Raw genomic sequence first — 21,630 nt, 5'->3', positions numbered from 1 at the left:
TTAACAGTGAAATACATCTTCATAACTGGTCAATTATCTTCCAAGATGAAAAGGAAATGTCAGGTGATGGTAGATCTGTGTGGTAAGAGAAATCATCTTGGTTACTGCTATGCTTTTCCTTATAATAGCATAATCTGAGACTAGTTTTATCAAGAAAGATGTATTTAATTTTTAAACTTATTGTGCTACCAAAATCGAAACACTTTGGAAAAGTTCCCTAGCACCGTTTTCCTAAACAAATTGGAGAACTTGGATTTCTAGCCAGGCTGAAATATGCCACCCTATATTGCAGAAGTGAGGAGAGAAAATTCCACTGTGACAGGCATTTTTAAGCAGAGGAAATCCATTTGGAAATTACATTCTGCTATCTCCTCAGTTGAGTTAATAAAACTGATTTAGTTTTAGTGCATTAGAAGAGGGAAGAGGAAGAGGTGTGGTAAACCAAAATTTATGAAATAATCAGAGGGGAGGCAAGGGGAGGGGAGGCGAGGGGAGGGGAGGATGAGATTTGTTTGAAACCTACTCAATTTCACTAATAAAAGCTTACTATGCAGCCATCAAAGACTTGCACAGGCACAACTGGAGACATGATGAAGGGTGTGGCAGAAACCTCTTAAACCAGTTTTGCCACTGAAGAAGAGAGTCATTAGGTTCATTCTCACACAGCACAAGTAAACATGATTTAAAAGTGATTTAGACTTCAGTCTGAGGTGATTTAGTGAGGCGCTGATCCAGCTCTCTTCAATAATATCATACCCCTCAAACCTCACTAGAATAAAAGTAGTAAAACAATATTTAAATTAATGTAACCATGAAGATTACATCTTCTTCACAGCAATATCTCACCTAATCACTTCTCAGAATAGAACTGTTTTGTTTTGCCAATTTCTAGAGTCAAGGGACTTCTTCCAAAAGTACAAACCAAGCAACCAAAACTCCAAAGAGATTCCAACACACTGATTTACATTCATCTCCTATGTGGTTTTGATTCCTTCTGAGGCTGTTCTCTGCTGCCACTAGTTATCAAAGCCAAAGACTGCTAATTCCTCAGAGTCAATGTCCTGCTGCTAGGTTTGGACCATGGAATAAACTGTGTCCATATAATCAATTCACAAATGTCACCTGCTGCACCAAGAAAAGCTGAAATGGCTTTTAACACAGTCAGTTTAGTAATAAATACTAACTACTAAATAAATACTCATATGAACAATTTGGCTGACTGTCAGAAATATCTGAACCAAAGAAACAAGGCATGGACATATTTGCTTCTATGGTCAAACTCAGTTTCAAAACCAATTTCTACCAGAACAGCTTATGTCAGAACATTTTTATCTTGCAAGGCATTCCAAATCTGCTTTGTCTGTTCCTGCACAAGAAGCTATATTTCACCTGCAGACATTTCAAAGAAACTGCATCCACAGATGTTGGGAAAGGGGGATGCTAACGAATCAAACTGGGGAAAATGTTTATATGAGGACAAGGGATACTTTCACACTTTATTCATATTTTTATGAAGAACAGCTTGCTCTACAGTCTTATGTTTGGTATTGTTTAAACTTCCTTTGGATTTGTACCAGTGCTAGCAAACCACTGATATTCACTTCCTGTTCTCATACATCTTGTGTCAGCTTAAATAACTGGTCTGAAAATGGGTTTACTGCATATGGACATGCAACATATCCTCATTCAGAAATCATGGTGATCAGTAATAATTTTAAAAAATCCAAAACATTATGCTGGAAGCAAAAGTAGTAATGCTTCTAAATTTCCTACTGAGTATGTTCTTAGTTGTCTGAAAAGCCTTCCTACAATAAGCCCATGCCACCTCTGACTTCCTGGGGAGCCCTACAACAAAGGCTCTCATTGACCAGGACCTTTGAACAGAGTGGCACTTCTGGTGGAAAATAATTATCCATGCAAAAATACATCAAAAATTTAGCAAATAATTTGTGTATATATGATTTTTAAATAAATGTAGTAAGCCCATAGAATTTAACATATAAATATTTTAAACTAAATTAAAACTAATGTGAAAGTATTTTATGTATCCTGTAATAATTTGGTTATTTAATACTTATTGTGCTACCAAAGCAGAATGAAAGTATTTCCTTGCCCTCAAAATGTCCAGCTTAAGTAAAAACATACTAGCCAGTCAGTGAACATGAATTGAAAAGTGGAAAACAATGATCTGGCAGGGGCAGTGTGCAACACAGCAGCATCCATATGCCACCTGCAGTATCACTCTCTAACCACCTACTCTTTCAGGTATTCATATACTCTGGTGAGTTTCCCCACAAAACCTCTCTTCTCCAGGCTCAGCAGTCCCAGTCTCTCCCAACCCTCACAGGAGAGATGCTCCAGTCCCTGTATTCCTTAGTAGCTCTTGGATGGACTCTCCAGTAGCTCCATGGTTTATTTTGCACTGGGGGGGCTGAACTGGAGCCAGCCCTTCAGGAGTGGCCTCACAGTGCTGAGTAGAGGGGAAGGATCATCTCCCTCAGTCTGCTGGCAGCACTCCTGGGGCAGCCCAGGATAACATCAGCCCTCTGTCATCTGTGCATGCTGCTGGCTCACCTGCCTCCATTAATTATGCAATGAAAACTGAAAGTGCTTTAAGTCTTTTCAAATGAGTCAAACAAGTATGACCAGAATAAAGCCATACATTATGTATCTATTAATTTTCTTAACTAGAGAAAAATTATTGAACCATTTATTTACAACAAGAAATCCTGTATATTTTTTGCTATTGTAAGACCATTTACATTCTTCTAGAGAGCTGCATGCTGTCATTTCAATCAGCAAGAGAAAATCTGCAGACAGTGCAGGAGGATTCCTGGACACTACATATTTATAAATGGTAATTTACTATTCAAAACATGATCATTTTTGATACTCTTCACATACCAGCAAGGCAGCAGGAGAAATTGCAAGATGCCACAATAAAGAAAATGTTTTTGTGTTAGGCTTGCAAGCAAAACTTTAAAACATGAAAATATTTTGGTTGCAATAGGAGCTTAGATCTTGTATCTGAATGTCATGAAAAAAGTAGTATTTGATCATATTACTTAAGAGATCAGATACCTGCCAATTCCTGCCCAAAATCAATTATGTTGACCAATGGAATGCAAAGTATAGGCACAGCAAAAAAAAATAAAATAAAGGAACAAAAAAAATTTGCATGGTCATCTTGTTTACATTAGTATTATAGCCCAGTAAGTGTTGGTGCACAGTGCAGAATACTTGGTAGCATGTACCTAAATGCAAGATTATATTTAGGGAACCCAGGGTTTACTTCAGATTTGCTCTACTCTTTTCACAAAGACTGTAAGCCCAGTAAAAACTGAGGTACTCTTTACTGCTTCAGGTTGTTTAATTAGAAAGAAGTCCAGTCTACATGCTCCAAAACTGATCCACAAGCATGAACCAAAGCAGGAAGTCAAAATGATCTGTAGTGCACTCTTGATCTGAACCCAAGCAAAGGGCCGAGAAATAGGCAGACTTCAGTTGTCTTCAAAATGTGAAGTTGAATTCAGTCCTTCCCTAGCATCAGCTCCTCCACAGCAGAGCTGTGCCAGACTAGCTTAATTTCACAGCTCCCCATACTTCCCTGATGGGCTCCAGATTTTTGAGAGGAAAGACTTTCACTTATTGTTTCTGAATTTCCATCATAGCTCAATAAGATGAACAACAACAGTATTAAAGGTCTGTGAGGCTACCTGAACCCCAGGTCACTTGATAATGCTCGAGGATGTTCTGTTAATTGAAGGGAAACTAAATACAACTCTGAGCCAAACCAAATAAATGCTAGTATCTCCTGATTCTCCTTTCCTGTCATCAGAAAGACCATCCATATCTCTCACACCTACAGCCTGATGGGAATTGCAAATGGCAGCAAGCAGTATAATTTTGTCCATTTACACTCACTGCTGTTTTAGACAGTATTTGCCCAGAGCAAGTAAGTGAAACATCACAACCCTACAGCAGTGATGCTAATGATGAAGTGATTCCCATATCAGCAGTTAAGATGTGGGGGCTGTGTAAAAGGAAGTACTTGTTACTAGAGCTGCACAACAGCAAATGGAATCCACTGCACAGGAACCAAATGCAGACATAAGATTAAGTACAGAAATCAGTATCTGTCCCCCACATCTGAGATGATTATTATAAGTGTTTGGTGCATTATTATCTCTTCTCAACAAAAGTATCAGAGGGAAACACAGCTCAAAAGACAGTAACTTTAACTGGAAAATGACAGCACTCTTTCCTGCCACCACCCAACACCAGGCCTTGCTCATCCTGCCTGGATAGATTACGTATGACCAAAACAAGTATCAGCTACCCCAGGGAACTGTTACACCCATCCAGTAGAGCCTGCATGAAAGCACACATTCCTTGCCACCAGAAAGATGTCTACCATGTGTGAGACAGGGCTCCAGGTAATACACATTTACCATTCCAGGGCTAGTAAATATGCCTGTTCCCTGCAGGAACATGTTCCCTGCAGGAAGAGCTTGTGCTCTCCAGGCACTCAGCAGGCAAAGCTTTCCCATTTCCCCTGCAAGAGAAGATTTTTTTCAAACCCTGCCTTTCAGCTACACGGCTCCTATCAGACTGCCTGTTGAGAAACTCCTCTTTGTCAGGACATGCTAAACTTCCAGCCTGCCATGCAGTCAGTGTGGGCTGGTCCCATACTCCCACAGTGCCCTCCCAACTTCAGTCATGTTTTCTGGATGTGTCATTCAAGATGTCCTGTCCTCTGTGTGCTTCACAGTGCTCCAGGGCAGGAAGACTAAATGTGAGTGACTTCAGCAGACAGAGGTCTGCTAAACCTCTGTGCCAAAGCATTCAGGCCTTGCTTCTATCACAGAGGACAGTCAAGAGGTATGCATGAATTTCTGGGATTGCCATTTGGGTTTGTGGTTGGTTTTTGTGGGTTTTTTTGGGTTTTTTTTTAAGCTAACAGTTGCTTCTATCACAGAGGACAGTCAAGAGGTATGCATGAATTTCTGGGTTTGCCATTTGTGTTTGTGGTTGTTTTTTGTGTTGTTTTTTTTTTAAGCTAGTATAACTTTTTCTTTAAAGCTCAAAGTCTTTATACTGGAAATTGGTTCCTCTTAGTGTCATCCTGGATTTAAGATCCTATAAGAGTTTAGCTCCAGTCCAACCAGGATCCATCTGGTGTTGGGCTATTTTTCCCCCACAGAACTCTCAATAGCAGCAAATTTCTAGAAATACCTATCCAAAACACAAACATCACATCTTTAGATCTACCTCTAGCAAAAATTTAGCATAAACAAACAAACTCGTTGTTTCACCCATTATTTTCTGTAATCTCAGGTTCATTTTCCAATGGAGAAAGAAGTAAAAATTACAAAAGTGTGTTGAATAAAACTCAACCAACAGGTCAAAAGCAAGGTGAGACTTCCTGAGGGCTCCTCTGAGAATGCAGCCAGGAGAATTCCAATTATTCTTTTATTGGTTTACTTGCCTGCTAGGCAACAGATGGTCAAAAATCTGTTATCAAAGTAGGGGCTCCAACAGACTACTTTATTATTAAGGTTTCCTAATAGAACAAACTACCTAAGTCTCAGAAACTTAAATTTCCTAAAAGAGAAATGTGAGTGAGTTTTATTATGAAAGTTTAACTTGTAGTCCCCTGAAACATTAGGAAACAAGATGAGCTTTTTGCACTGGAATGTTCAGTAATGTGTATACAGCAGCACTGCCATAATAATGGATTTCTAAGCCACTGATCACCAAGACTAAAAAGCAGTAAAAGAAACAAGTTCTTTAAAAACCTTCCTAACAACTTCAATACCAACTTCAAGGTATTGAAAGAGGTTGTTGTGGTTTAATCCCAGGTGGCAACTAAGTACTATACAGCTCACTTCTCCCTCATGGTGGGGAGGATAATTAGGAATAAAAAGTAAAACTTATGGGTTGAGATAATAAATTTTAGCAATTGAAACAAAGCCAAATACAGTAATAATTATAATGATATGGAGAATGAAAGGAATAAAAGCCAAGACAGAGAAAAGAAGCACACACAACTTCTCATCACCTGCTGGCTGATGTCCATGCCATCCCCAAGCAGCAACTGGCCTCTACCAGCCAACTTTCCCCAGTTCATACACTGGGCATGATGTTCTGTGGTATGGACTATCCCTTTGGACAGTTTAGATCAGGTGCCCTGGCCATGAGCCCTCACAGCTCCTTGTGCACCTGCTCCCTGGCAGATCATGGGAAACTGAAAAGTCCTTAACTTGGGGTAAGCACTACTGAGCAGCAACTAAGCTTTCAGTGTGTTATCAACCTTATTCTCATAGGCAATACAGAACAGAGCACTGTACCAGCTACTAAGAAGAAAATGAACTTTATCCCAGCTGAAATCAGGTGCAAGCCTTTTTACAGTTCTTCCTCATTGTAGCACGGCAACCCCCAGCCAGGGAATAACATGCAATGACTCCCAATGATTTCAGAAGGCTGAACAAATGTTTTATTAAGCTATACTATATTATACTACATACTATACTAAAACTATACTCTATCCTACTAAATAAAACCCCATGACCCTTACCAGACAGTCACGACACAGCTTTGACCTAACTGGTCAAAAACAACCATGACCAGAGTCCAATTAACAAATCACTTTTGGTAAACAATCTCCATAACACATTCCACATGTGTCAAACCACAGATGCAGCAAGTAGAGATAAGAATTGTTTTCTTCTTTGTATGAGCTTTCTCACAGACTCTCCCCAGGAGAAATCCTGGGAAGGTTGTGCATGCTGCTCTGTGTGAAGAGACCTGTGGCCACACTTCCTGAGGTTCACAACCTGAAATATTCAAAGTAGGGAAAAAACCTTAATATGGACAATGTTTTGTAGAGAGAAAATGTCATTATTGATTAGACTTAGTCAGTAGCTTGTCCATGATATTGACCTTCTCATTTCTCATGTTAATTCAGTAAAAACACATGTTGAGGAATTTCATCTTAACTGTAGCATAGAAGTGATATATCTCACACAATAGATTTTACACATCCAGATTTTATCTGTAATTCCAGAAGTCTGCACCTATGGAAAAATTCCTTTTAGCAGCTAAGACACATTTAGCATCCAACTGGCAGTGAAGCTCAGAGGACACACTTTCTTAAGAGACTGATAGAAGATGGATCTTTCTTTTTAAAGAAAAGGTCTGGAACCACAGATTCATTCTATGCTGCAACTTTGTCTTTCCACAGCCCCTCTAATTTTCATGTAACAGGTGGTTTTCCAGTTCTCTCAATTACTTCAGCTTTCTACCATTTGAAAGACCTTGTGTACGCATGGTGTACCACAGGGATGCGCCAGGTGCTACTGCTGAATCCAGCACCTGTGCACGGTAGTGCTCTGCTTGAAGCCTGGTACAGTTCACTAGAAAAGAGATTTCTGAAAATTTATAATTCACACCTGTTACCATCCCAAATGCAGCCTGGGATGTGTCAAAAGCTTTGAGTGTGTTGCAGTGGCACTTACTGCAGTGTTTTAATCACATATCCAGTTACTGAAGAATACCTATCTAGTCTTGCAAACTTAATTTCTTGCACTGAAATGAGCCATGGTTTTTCTTCCTACCATATGGAAATAAAAAGAAACAACCAGCTGCAAATTAGTAGGCTTTCCACCTCCACTTTGAAACAAAGATTGCTTTATTGCACCATCAGAAATTACAGAGCATGAAAACAGTGAAGGGAACTTGTATTGTGGGCAGTAAGGAATTATCACACAACATTAAAAAATTAGGCCATTTCACGCTGTGGAGTTAAAATCGAATCTGTAAGCAGCATCTTTGCATTAGAATGCAACCTCACGTAGAAGTAAGTGTTATCTACTAGATGCAGCAGGGGAATAGGAATATTTACTTCTAATCTTGTTATTGATTTGACATCTGGAACTCAGGGAAATTACAAGCATCAACTCCCTTGTTTGGCAGAGAAAGACACATAGTCCTTGCCTATTTTTGTAAGATATTTCAATATTTCATATGTCAGTCAGTCACCATAATGTATTTGAATGTGGATAAATCCTATTACTATCTTCTGTTTCAATAGCTATTTCTCAGAAACATAAATATTTTAACAACACATAAAGCCAAACAGAAGCAAAACAATTTAACACAAATAGGAAAAAATCACTAAAGCAACTAACAAAACCACACAGAACTGAAGTTCATCATGCTCCACTTTCATGCAAGCACATTCCATCTGGAATAATAAAGATAAATTACAAGACAATATTTATATAAGGACCAAAGTGAGATACTTTTACAGATGAGATGGCTTATTCAAAACTCTAAATCACAGTCCTAAATATGATGCTTGATGATACTCTCACATCTGAATACAGTCTAGCTGAATATATTCACCATTTCTAGTTCAAAATGGAACACAAATTTGCAAAACTCAATGGGGAAATACTTCAGCTGTTGTGAGAACTAGTTTACTGAACCATAAACAGATTTTATAGATACACTAGTCCTATTCAATTACTCATATGTTTAAGACATCCCTCATGGCAAACAATAATTGTGGGAAACATAAATGTGATTAGTTATACTGGAATAAGGACAAACAGGATAATCACAGGTGTAGGGCCTATCACTAAAGAAAGGGAAAGGAAAAGAACAGTGGTTGTACATACTATTTATGTTCACAAGCAGATAAAATGTAGAAGTTTCTGCTTATCTAGAAGTTATTTAGAAATAAACAGGAATGTAGCATTTAGAAAGGTAAACTACATACACAAGACATTTAGCCAGCTATGTAAAGACACAGACAGAGCAACTTAAACACTCTGTGGTCTTCAAAATCTGTATTGTCTGTTTAGACTAATGGCAATTTGTTTTAAAACAATGCACTTCACTTTGCTACAAAAATTTCTCTTGGTGGGATAGTTGATGATTCCAAAAATTCTTACAACTATAGGATGACTTTCCTATATACGTAGAAATACAAAATTCTAACTTCTAAGGGCCAGAATAAGATAGGTATGCATATAATGAAAGCAGGCGACATTGAGTGTGACAAAAAGTATGACAATTAATCAAAAAATACTCCAGTTGCCCAATCACAACTCCAGACTCACAAAGTCAGTCAAAGACCATCAACACTGACCAAAGATGTTGAGACCCATTTCCTTAAATCCAGTAAGGTAGCACAGATATCAGAAATGCTTAGCCACCATCCACACTGAACGTTTCATGTTCAGCACCCTCCTGCCAGCACTTGCATTTGCGAACAGTGACCAACATGGAAAATGTTGGACTGACACAACCTGTGACTGCGTAAGGAAATCACTATGCTGTACGTGGCATCTCTCAGACCTCAGCAAAAAGGGGAGAGTAATGTAAAATTATTGGTAATTCCAAAAGAAAGGCCTAGCACAGAAGAGCCTGAGCAGCAATGAATAAACGGATAGTTAACACATCTTTACAAGGGACAGATTTCTTTACAAGTGTCTGGTCCTATGCATCAAGTTTCTTGTAATTGTCAATGATAAGAATTTGTAAACTGGGTACAATGGTATGACTGCATTACTTCCTTACTAACTCCAAAGACAATGCAATTTACCACATAACAGTAGTTACCCAGCAGGAAAAAATGAAGTTCCCCTGAAGATATGTGGACCTGAAATACACCAGAGAGAAATATTTTAATGATGGCATCTGAATTAACAAAAAAGGAGTCCAGTTAAAATTCTTTCAGCTTTGCTAGCTGATATTTTAATCCTGTGTGAAATAATGCTCCTTTACAAGGGACAGCCAGCAATTGTCAGATACGTTATCAGTACAGGAAACACTTTCTCAGATTACCAGCTCTTTTCTTTTATATCTGTTGTTGATTTGGCTGTGCTTTTTTGATTCTTTCTGTGCTTCTACCACGCAGCTACATTAAATGCCTAACTAATCCCAGAGTAACTGCTAGGAAAAAGGTTGGTGTTGGCTCTGCCCCCTCTTGTATTGGTGGCAATTTGCTCAAATACAGTAACTCAGAGCAAACTAATCCAGCAGGAAGGGAATATGTTTCTTCCAGTCTGATAAAGTGACTTGGCCTACTGTTGTGGTCCTGTTGGCAAGAGACCTAGCACAGGGATGGACTCTAGGATGAGAATCAGGGATCCAAGACATCTTCCTACCACTGGCAAAGCTGTTAGGTAGGCTCAGCCCATTTTATTTTACAGCACCCTGAGCAAACCCTTTGCTAGGTAAAGAGAGGCATCCAGCATGCTAAAGCAAATTCTCCCACCTTCTCACAAAGGCCACTCAGGCATTTGATCAGTTATGTGGGTGGCATTATCTGCTGTGTAGGGTGTTTTCTACACAAAGTACACAACTGAACAATTCCCTAGAAGGGAGAGGCAATATTTCTGGATTCTCCACTGAAGTAAAGATACGGAAATGTGCATTGCAGACTTTGATGTGGCTTCTGTAAAACTCTATTCAAGTAGCTGTGATTTCCCATGAAAAGAACATCAAATGCAAGAAAATAAAAACCTGCTGATGTGCATCCACAGGATGGGAAATCAGCTTACTGTATGGCAACACAGCCTAGCAGCAGAAATGGACAACTGCAAGACAAAACACACAGGTTCCTATTCTTGACCATACTAATGGCTCATATGTGGTCTTTCACTATTGTTTTTCCTTTGTCTTAGCTTATCCTTTAGCAAAATACATACAGAAATGTCACTGTGATTTCTCAAGATGCAGAACATAACATCAGTACACTAATAAGCAAAACAGTTTCTGGCATGCACATAGTTCAAGATCCACTGATAAAACATTATTCAGAAATGTGAAAGATTATCACCATCTTCCTCGTGACATCTAAGGACATGGTGTAATGCAAGGCTAAAACCAGGAGTTTGAGATGTTGAGAGAGATTCCATCTTTTGCTTTGATTGAGATTCATAACTAACAATAACTCCTAGGATAAATGACATTTTCGTCAAAGCAGCATACAAAATACTCTCAGGTGGCAGCTAGAAAACCTGGCCTGATCATTCAAGTGGCTTCACTAACTACATAGAGCTTCCCTAAAAGTTATAACTAAAAATTAAATATGTATCTCTCCACTATAAGTAGGCAGAATGTAAATACATAACAGGTATAATAAAAAACTACGGCCTAAATCTAAGATCAGTCTTGGATTTAGATTTTTTCCTTATCAACATGAATTGTTGATTCACACAGTGCTGCACCCTGTAGTGTTCACAGTTCCTTGGATATCCCCAACCAGAGCTGCAGCAGTAGACCAGGAGCCAGGTTGGAGTCCCGGATTTCTCAACAATGTGTAAATGCACAGAAGTAAATTAAACAATCCTCACATTAGAAAAATTCATTCCTAAGTACTAATCGTTGAAATAATTTACAGCATTTTGCATTAATTTCTGTGCACCACTTAGAGTTTATCGTAGCTGGCATTTTCAAATAGTAACAATAATACTTTGAGCCCTGTCCGTTTTTGCTATACTGCTCAGTCAGCATCCCAACACTAACCAAAACAGAGCCATGGAAATCACTGATCATCGAATTGTTAAGTTGGAAAAACTCTCCAAGATCACCAAGTCCAACCATCAACCTATATAACATATATAAATAAGTAACAAGCGCTGCTGTGAAGTGTTTAAAATTTAATTGCCCATTAGTAAATCATACAGCCCAGAGCTTCCAAAACTCTACAAGAGATGGAAGTTTGGTTTGCTTTAGAGTTTTCTCATTTCCTTTAGGCTGTAGGCTTCAAAGGAAAAGGTCTATGCAATTCTTGTACAGCACACAGCTGGGAAAATAGCTACTTTGAATAACATACAAAGCAGGGATTCCAAGGCCTTCCCATATTAATCTTAAGTACAATGATCAATTTTTTAAGGTTCTTTTCCCCTTTCTGTGGAGGGAGATGTATGGACTACTACAATGAAGTCCCCAAGAGTTACACATCCAAACTATTTAATTTTTAGCAGATCTCTGGATATGTTGCTACTTTCTGAACATGAGGAGGATTTTTCCACTTTAAAGCCACATACAGTAGAGTCTCAGCCTATCTGGGAAGAGGTGAAATCAGATTTTTGCCTTGTGTTTGCACTTGGTGACTCTGAAGTAATATCTCATTTTCAAACTATATTGTAAACAAAAGAGGATACCTACTCTAACTTGCCTCTGGACTTTGGCACTAGTACTGCATGTTGCAATGTCTGAGGCTGCCAATCACATTTTAAAAGCTCGACTGAGCAAAATAGGTGTTCATAGTGTGCCACATAGTTTTAAAATATCAAAGAAACTAGACGACCAAGTGTCACATAAGAGAAAATTCAATAAGGACTTTAAAATAAAATCATACTTAAGTCCCATTCCAGTCAGTGCTGCATCATTTGAGATTATCTGAAGGGTTACTTTTGCCTCTCAATGCTGAGAAATCTTCTCATACTTGGAAATAATTATAGTTTTAGAATGCATTTCATAGAATCATAGAATGGGTTGGTTGGAAGGGACCTTAAAGGTCATCTTGATCCAACCTCCCCTGCCATGGGAAGGACACCTTTCATTAGAGCAGGTTGCTCAGGGCCCCATCCAAACCTGGCCCTGAACTTTTCCAGGGATGGGCCATCTATAACTAGATTCCTCTGTCATTCTGCTCATTGGAAAAAAAAAAAAAAAACATGAACAATGATGCATCTTAACCTTATCATTTCAATATCTAATTCTGGTTAGTCTCTTTTTTTACCTGAAACCAACTTATATGTCTAGTCTTAGAAACCTTCTGTGAAGAAGCTACTGTTGAAGAATTTAAGGTTATTCAGCTGAGTCAATTTAAACAGTGTTTAAATCACTGAAAGACACAGAAGGAGATACTACAAGCAGAATGAAATTCAGAGATACATTTTAACCTTTTCATTTGAGTTATTTTAAGCATATTCAGAAAAAAATACTCAGTATATCAGACACCAAATGCATGAGGAGCAAAATATATGACAAAGCCCCATTCTCATAATACCAATAATCTCAAAAGCTGCATTTGCAATGATATTAAATTACGCTTGAAAACATTCTGTGCAGAGATTCTGGTCACACCAAAAGTTTTCAATTTGTAGTAGAGGACAGCAGAAAGCCTCTGCTTGCTGTTATCATAACAGTCTGGACTCACAATTTGCAGGACAAAGAATTCTGCTGTGAAGTTTCTAGCACTAAATAGCATGCGACTTTGTCAGAGGGCACAGACTCAATTTCTCACACACAAGCAAAGGGTACTTTGAAGACTACTGGGCCAGCTTGTTCTGCTGGCAAAACCTGTTTCCCAGCACAGCCTGCAACTGGCATTTCCCCGGTTCCTCAAAGATGATGTGATAACTTCCAAAGCTGCTGAGTGGCAACAGCGACTGGCACAGAATCAGTTTAGAGTACAGACCATGGTAATACTTGGGAAGCATCAGCTAGTAAATATTTGGAGTCTGATGACAGCTGGTATACCACTTGGATTCATATGTGCTTTTCCTACAAGGACGCTGGTACATTCTGTTTTCAGAGATGAATGAGTATCTTTTCCTTTCCAAGGGAAAGGAAATCCATATGTTCTTCCAAGAGGCACTTGGATACTTTTGTGAAGCACAGCCACTTGAAAAGCTTTGCTCCATTGATTCCTTTCAGTCCTGCTCTTAACCAGAACCACATTGCTGTTTTGACCTCATAAGAAACAATCTGTTTAAGGTTTAGGCGGGGTTCTTCTGTGAAAAAGACAACTGGTACATTTCTCCTAGATCTTCCGGGTCACCATCAGTAACCACTGTAGGTCATCAGCTGAATTTTGTACAAATATCCTAACTCTCAAGCAGCTGAGGTCAGACCCGGAGAGACAGTAGGTATTTAAGCAGCCAATTCCCAAGAAACTTGTTATTACTGTTCTTTAATCTTGAAGGCATCAAAACTCTCATAGGAATCCTAATTTTTCCTCAAAATGCTAAACTTCTAGTTCTTCACAGGCCAAGAAATATTCTGGTCTTCATACGGTTTAGTAGCTTATAACCTACTTTTTAATTAACCTGGAGCAGTGATTAAAATAGACATCAGTCCACAGATATGATATTACTCTATTTAAAAAAACCCACAGATTATTAAAATGATGATGCAGTTGGCCAAAGTGAAACAAGGAAAGAACAAAAACAACCAACAAATAAATGAAAACAGGAGAAACAACAGGTTTAAAAGACTTTTAAAAAATTATATTCAGATAAAAGTGAAAATCCTACCAAGTAATGGCCAGGAACTTCAGGATTTGGTTGTTAAGTTTTAGAAATCCTGCTGTGAAAGTATACATGACTTTTAACTTAGGATTTGATTTGGAGATACAAATTCCATCTTTACAAAAGGGTTGAAAAACAGAAAATGTTTAATGAAAGGCAATTTTGTGAGAGATTACTCTCTTGCTTTCAACTGTTTGTGTTTCAGCACAGGAGGAATGACCCTAGGCCAAACACAGAAGGACTGCAGAGGCAGCAGTTGCAGTCCTTGAGAGCTGCTGGGGTGGCTCCTCATCATTAGGAACTTAGCAAGGCAAGAGAAACTGCAGGATACAGAACTGAGGACAGAGTTTGTAAGAAAGACATTCCATCCCTCAGCAGCCAGCAGTGCTGGTGATACAATAATACAGTCTTGGTAATCTATGGCTTCCCCAGTTTCTGTCAAGAGATGGTTTTTACTACTCACTGGCCTGTAAAAAAGGCCAAATATTGGTTAAGAGCGACTCTTGACACCCTTTGTTCCAGCAAGCACAAGCAGGATTTTTGGCTTCGCTGATTGCTGTAGTCCCATGAGAAACCAGGAGCTACGACCCTGCCTGGAACACAAGACAGGGAGAAACCCAGATTTCCTCTCTGCTACTGTTTACTGCAGTAGAAGAAAACAAGACCTTTGTCCTGGGCATACAAGAGATAATGTGACCAATCTGTTGGCTGTACCTCATTTCTGGTAACTGAGTGCCTTCTGTTCTGAAGTCCAGAACCTAATACCTTTCTCAAAAATGTTTATTAGCATGGATTTTGACAAAATATAGGGGTTTTGGAGATATTCATACCACACATTTTTGGTTTGTGTATTTTGGTAGGTTTGCTTGGTTTTGTGTTGTTGGGGTTTTTTTTCAGTTTGCTTGGGTTTTTTAACTTGTCAAGTCCCTTCTTTTCTGGTTGTAAATGTGATTATTTTTTTTTACTACTTAATTGAACATTCCCACGATTTTGTGTTGTAAGTCAGAGATACCAGAAGCATCCAAGGTAGTTTCTCAGTATGACTCCATACATACTCAACTTCTTTCACAACTTCCCTAGATGCTGATCTTTTTGTCTCCTCTACCTAAGGAGTTCTAGAAAACCCTAGTTCAAATCCTTGTACTGAGATTAACATTAAGCTGAACTCAACTGAAATCTCCCACATCCCAGGAGACAGCATCTTTACCTTGGGGCCAGACTAAATGACAGCAGCAAATCTGGAACAGCTCCATGGGTATAGAATGAAAGAAATTCCCTTGAGACGAAAGCAAACACACAGGCAGACAGAATCACTCTTTGACTTTGTGTTTACACCACTTAACACAAGAGGTAGGATGCCTGGTTCCAGGACAATTGATCTGGAGGCCAACAGCCTTGAGGCCAATAGCTGTGATTACCCTGTCCCAGAAAACCCTGTAGGCTTCAGCCACTCGGCTTCAGATCCAAACAGTTAGATGCCAGAGGAGAAGGATTACATTCAGTTAGCTTTCTCAACCTACCTCATTATTTCCTTTGCACTTAGAACGTCTCCTGTACAAAAACCACTCTGTTGCAGAGCACAGCACAACCTCTCTTGGCTTCCGAGATCATCCCCAGCAAATTACCTCTCCTGTAGATGTTATTTCCAAGTAACAAACAACTCTTAAAAGAAAAACAAAGTTCCCAAAGTTTGGCATCCTCACCCTGGTGAATAGCTGCAATTCATCACAACAATTTAAATAATCTATGAGTTGTGCAGTCAGAGCAACAGCACAATGAAGCTTCAGTGTTCTGCTGGAGTCAGGGGTGACTACCAGTGAGACAGATCTGAGTTTAATCTATCACCAAGTTTGTATATTTTCAGAGAAGAGGCAACAGAGAATCTTATGTCAGGTCTCTAGACAGACATTTAGTATGAATTATGAAACACATTTATTTGGTGTGTATTAATGAGATAATACAGGCATCACCAGGGACACAGCCCACATATTCTGACAGCAGCAAAAATAACATATGCATTTTACATTGAATTCAAGCATGGGACAGAAAACCATGTCTTCCCTAAAGCCTCTGTAAACTGTCCTCTTATTTATTACCTTAAGTTATATATTATTATATTATTATATATTCACATCTTTCTATACAGGTTTGAGAGAACCCAGTAGTTTCTTCCACCTGAGGGTTCTATTGTAAGGGCCTACAAATCTTATGATGTCTTTGTAATGCTCCATTGTGATGCTTTCATGGCACTCACCCATCTTCTATGGATTTTTGGACAACAAATGTTTGTGGATTTGTTGCACACTAAATATGCACTGGATGTGGAGCCTGTTCCCCTGAGGAAAAGGAAGGCAAGAAAATCAAGCACTTGTGAGAAGAACACGGAGAAAATCTTGCAGAGGCAAGGCTTCTCTTTCCCTGGTCTCTTCATACAGAATGCACTTTCTTTTGCAGTACATCACAACCTCACAGCCTGCTACTTGTCATAAATAAAGGCATAGTTTAGTTTCTCTTGCAAGTCATCAGTAGCAATTCTTATGAGAGTCAGCTCTAATGGAGAACAACTTTATAAATCAAATTACAGATGCATTAACTCCTCATACAGCTTGGCAGTTAAATAACCTGAATGCAAAATTTCACCTGAAAGCCATATTGTATCTTTACTAGCCCTTCAACCAAGCACTTTCAAAGTAACAGCCTCTGTCAGTATTTATCTGCAACTACTGAATTAATACTGCTTCTTACCCCATTCAAAATCCAGCGAGCAGAAACCCAAATTTCATTGTGGATTTTGGATGACATTCTCTGAATGCATCACAATACACCCATCCTCAGCACCAACAAAGAGATTGGTACAGGCTGAATTATGGAGAAAAATGCTGCTTTCACAAACCACTTTGCAGACAGCCACGTCACAGGCCTCAGAAGTGGTCAAATACGGATAATCCTCCCCTCTCTTATTGCCTTAACTCCTGTGATTCAAATGAGAGGCCAGCTGACCTCAATCAAAAAATTTAAAACGTGTTGCCATTGTAGAAGAGGCAACTTCTCACCTTTCCTCTGCAAATCTCTAAATCAAGACAAGGCTATCCTCACTTCCTTCTAATGGGTATCTTGCCAAGCCTATCACAGCACAGAAGGATACAAAGCAGCTCTTCCTCAGCATCCCTCTGGTGTCTAAATGTTATATGAAATCTCCAGCCATGCTTGTAGGTGGCACGGCTTGTAGATGAAGGTAAAAATACTCAAAGCTGGACAGCCTGTTTGTATAAAATGCCATGGAATATACTTGCACTGAAAAGACTCTTTCCAGAAACAACCATAAAACTACAGGCCCCAAGTTCCTAAATTGGCAGCTCCTTTCCTTCCCTACCTATTTTCCTTTAACAAGCAGAAGTCAGTGTACTTTTCACATCTGTCAACACAACCAGTATCAATTCCTTTGGTTGCTTCATTCTGCTTACAACTCGTGTAATGCAGTATTCCCATATTGTACCAATATGGGATAAGATGTTAGACACTGACAGCATGCCAAGATGAGTTAAAACACCACCTGCAAGGGTGAGTGCAAAAATTACCTCATTTTTATTGTTAGAAATAAAAGACTTTAGTACAGATGGCACCACAACAAAGCCAACCAGAAAGAACTGCTTCAGCATAATGATTTGATGGCATCTAGCACTGAGACAAGCAGACCACAGATGTGTGTCAGGTATTAATTACAGGGAATTTCCAAGGCAGACACTACTTAAATGCACACAACTGTATATTCTTAGTGTTTAGGTTGTCAATTATTAATGACCAAAGTGCTTCACCTTACACACCACTCATATGGCATTCTGCACAACTGCTTAAGGTGCATAGGGAGGAATAAAGTCAGAAGAGAAACCTGCTGCCTGTCACTGCTACAATCTGCTGAAGCCTCACCACCAGTCAATTTCACTGCCCTTTGCTTGCCTGTCCTTCAGGCAGCTTGTGACAGTCCTGTGACAGCCCATGTGCACAGCAATATTAATTGCTTTCAAGTAGCAATTTGCCTTATTCTGCCATCTCCTTTAAGATTATTTTTTTAATTCCTTAACTGGCTTTATAATTTCAAGGATTTTCTCTAGTGAGTAAGAAGCTAAAGACTATAATAAGGATGGGAGGGAACAAGAAGAAAAGTCAGGGTTGCCAAATTTAAACACTTCCCCACAAGCTTTATATAGAAAACTGAAAGGCTACAAAAGAAGCCTTGTCCTCTGTACAAGGGGTAGGTGTGCATTTATTTACATATGAGAGACAAATTCACTCAGCTGAACATAAGGAACATCCAGGTGCTCTCTGTAATTTCAATTACACACAGAAACAGCCCTCAGCTGGCACCACCAGTAGCAGGGATCTCTTTTCTGGTTTTGCCCTCAGTGTACTTGGCAAAGGGAGGGCATTTCAGGTGTACATTTCATAACAATACAGCATATTTTGAATGTTCAAACACTTCTGAACAACTGTTTGAGGTAGCCAGGCGGGTTCTTCTGCTTGTTGTCCCTTTTAATGACCATTTCAAGAGACCTGAATGATTTCTTGCACAGGTGCAGAGTCAATTGAGGGGAAAAAAATGCACCTCGCCAGAAACACCTGTGCTCTGGGGAGAATTTGAACATGCACTGGAGGTACTGTACTGCTCTGAATTGATACTTGTCTACTTGTACAAACTCTAATTTATATTAAATAGGGATTAAATACAGCTGAAAGCCACTGCATGAAACAAGAAACAGATTTGGTTAAAAAGGTCCAAGTCAAAGGACTATCAGGCACAGAAGGAAGTAGCACCACTTGATGCCTGGTCTATTACATCAGTGATGACTGGATGAACTGTTTATGAAGCTGACAGAAATGACGAAAACTCACCTCACACATGTCAGACCTCTGGGTTTTCTGCACACATGCCACGTAGGTGGCATTTTCAAAACAGTTTTCCATTCGGACAACGGTACCTTGAGTCTTCTTCCCTGGCACGGCCTCTGTGATCAAGCCAGCTAAACAGGCAGGGCCAGGCTATGCCTTGGCCTTCAGCAGACATGCAGTGGGAAAGAGATATCCCTGCCTGAGCTGTACTGCTGAAGCCAAACATCCTGTAGCTCTGCATCAGCAGGAAGTGTTAAGGTGTTACCAACTCAGACTCACCTCCACTGTCCCAACAGTGAACATTTTCTGACTGAGTCATTAAAAAAAAAAAGGCAGGGCCTTTTTTAATACCTTTTAAAAAATTATTTTAATGTGAGTTACTACACTACAGAAAAAACTAATCTGAATATAAAAATAGCTCTAGGACAAAATAATTTACCTTTTATAGTACCTAACAGTATAACTGATTAGAAATGGAAAAAAGCAGGTCAAGTCAGCTCCTTAAGTTTTAAGTGCTTTATAGCTTTACAGAAAGAAAAAGAAAAAACAAAGAAAAAAATTGGGTGCTGAAGTATTACCACAGTTCTATGTTTTCTTCATCAGCAGTATTCCTATATGTTGATTAATGCTCCAAATTTATTCACTGAAAGCATTAAACTGCTTTAAGTGTGTCACTTTCTCTCTTCTTACAAACTCTAGTAATTAAGAAGTGGGAAGGTGAGGTGTTGTGGGGACACCCATAAACCTGTTTTACTTTTTAAAAACACAACTTCCTTATAACCCTAATGTGTACAACTCAATGACAACTATTTATAGGACAAGCATTGCCTGTTTGAGATCAGTCAGGAAGCACTAACATATGAACAGGTAAGCAAATTATTAAATGTCACTGTTAGTATCAGCTGGTTAAATTTCCCATAACAGAAGGAGTGTTAACTTGGGGTCAAGGAGGCAAAAAAAAAAAAAAAGAAAGAAAGAAACAGTGCATATTTTATAGCAATATCAATGTACTGCCAAGACACAAAGCCCTCTCTGGCTGGACAAATTTTGAGGTGAGTTTTTAAAAACTCTTATTTGACAAGCCCTCATTATTTGTGTCAGTGACCTGCATTCAAACACCAGAACCCAGCTTCCCAGCACAAATGCCTGCACCTATCCTTTAGAAGGCTTTCCACTATGACGGTATGCGAAATGTAACTACTGTAAAAATAAGTGCTTGTAAAAACTATGGTCACAGGAACGTTTCCTCGAGCTTTTCAAAACACCAATGCAAACTGCTATGTGGAAGAAAGGAAGCATTATCTTTCAGTCACTTATATGCAAATGTTAAATGGAAATTGACAGTAAACATGAAAATGAAATTTAACTTCATTATAACCGGGTTAGCAGTCCGTCCCTGTCCATCCCCGTGTGTGTATCCCCCCACCTCCGGGAAAGAATCAGCCAGAAAAGAAAACACCAAAGGAGAACGCAAAGGAGTCACCTCTAGCAGCATTTAAAAGTTCAAGTAAAGAGACGGGCATCTCGCCGGATTTTCGAAACGATGTCAGCGTGGGGGAACTGGCAGCCCGGCTCTCAGCGGGTCAGGCACGGGGGCTGCAGGCTAACCCAACGCGCCTGCCGCACGGCAGGGTTCGGGAAGCAGGCTGCCTCCCGAGCCCCTCACGCCCAGCGCCGCGGGGCCCTCGGGGGTCCGGCCTCCCCGGAAGGCCTCCGGCAGCGGGCGAACCGCCTTTGCCTTACCCGTGGTGGAGAGGACGGTGCTGGCGAAGAAGAGGGAGGAGGTGAAGTCCCAGTTCCAGTTTCCCGAGGCGTTGCTGAGCACCGAGACGCCGTAGTTGCTGGCCTCCAGCACCCGCATCAGGAACTGCTCCAGCTGCTGCTCCGAGAGGCAGGCGTGCTCCTCCAGGAAGCGCTGCTTCAGCTTGCCCAGCTCCTGGCGCAGCAGGTCCTCGTAGGGCAGCTCCACCGAGGAGAAGACCACGGCGCCGAACACCAGGTAGAGCAGGTAGCCCAGCACCAGCAGCGCGAAGCACCAGGCGGAGCGGTGCTGCTCCACCAGCCGCACGCAGGAGCTGCCCGCCAGCGACTGCAGCATCTTCCCGAGCCGGGGCCGGCTGAGCCCCGGGCCGGGCCGGGCCAGGCCGCTGAGGGGAGCGGGGGCCGAAGGAAACAGGGAAGGGCAGGGGGAGCGCGGCCGCTGGCTGACTTTGAGGGCGCGGAGCGGCGCTGATGTGGCGCTCACGTGGACGCGCGGCGCAGGTACCGCGGCGGAGGGAGGGACGCGGGAGGAAGGGCCTCCCCCCTCCTCCTCCTCCTGCCGCCCGTGCCGCTCCTGCCGCCTCGTGTCGGGACGCCGGCGCCTTCTCTCGCTGCCGTTCCTTGTCTCCGAGTAACGCGTGGAATCCCCCGCTGGCGCTCAGAGGAGCCGACCCGGGAGCCTCCCCCCGCCCCGCTGCGGCGGACGTTA

The 21,630-nt window shown here is 40.5% G+C and overlaps 1 protein-coding gene across 1 annotated transcript in view; it reads right to left on the bottom strand.

Moving 5' to 3' along the window:
• The window catches only part of KCNK1 (potassium two pore domain channel subfamily K member 1), a 31,755-nt gene extending 10,342 nt beyond the window's left edge, over positions 1–21,413 (bottom strand). The window contains exon 1 of the mRNA XM_039707676.1: positions 20,904–21,413. Within this exon, the coding sequence (XP_039563610.1) occupies positions 20,904–21,258 (355 nt within the window). The 5' untranslated portion in view covers positions 21,259–21,413. The remainder of the gene's footprint in view (positions 1–20,903) is intronic.
• Positions 21,414–21,630: the final 217 nt, after the last annotated feature.

This window comes from Passer montanus, unplaced genomic scaffold, assembly GCF_014805655.1.
Source record: "Passer montanus isolate IOZ18808 unplaced genomic scaffold, ASM1480565v1 scaffold2, whole genome shotgun sequence".
Taxonomy (NCBI): domain Eukaryota; kingdom Metazoa; phylum Chordata; class Aves; order Passeriformes; family Passeridae; genus Passer; species Passer montanus.
Note: the sequence above shows the minus strand (reverse complement) of the source record. Positions and strands in the feature narration are given on the sequence as shown.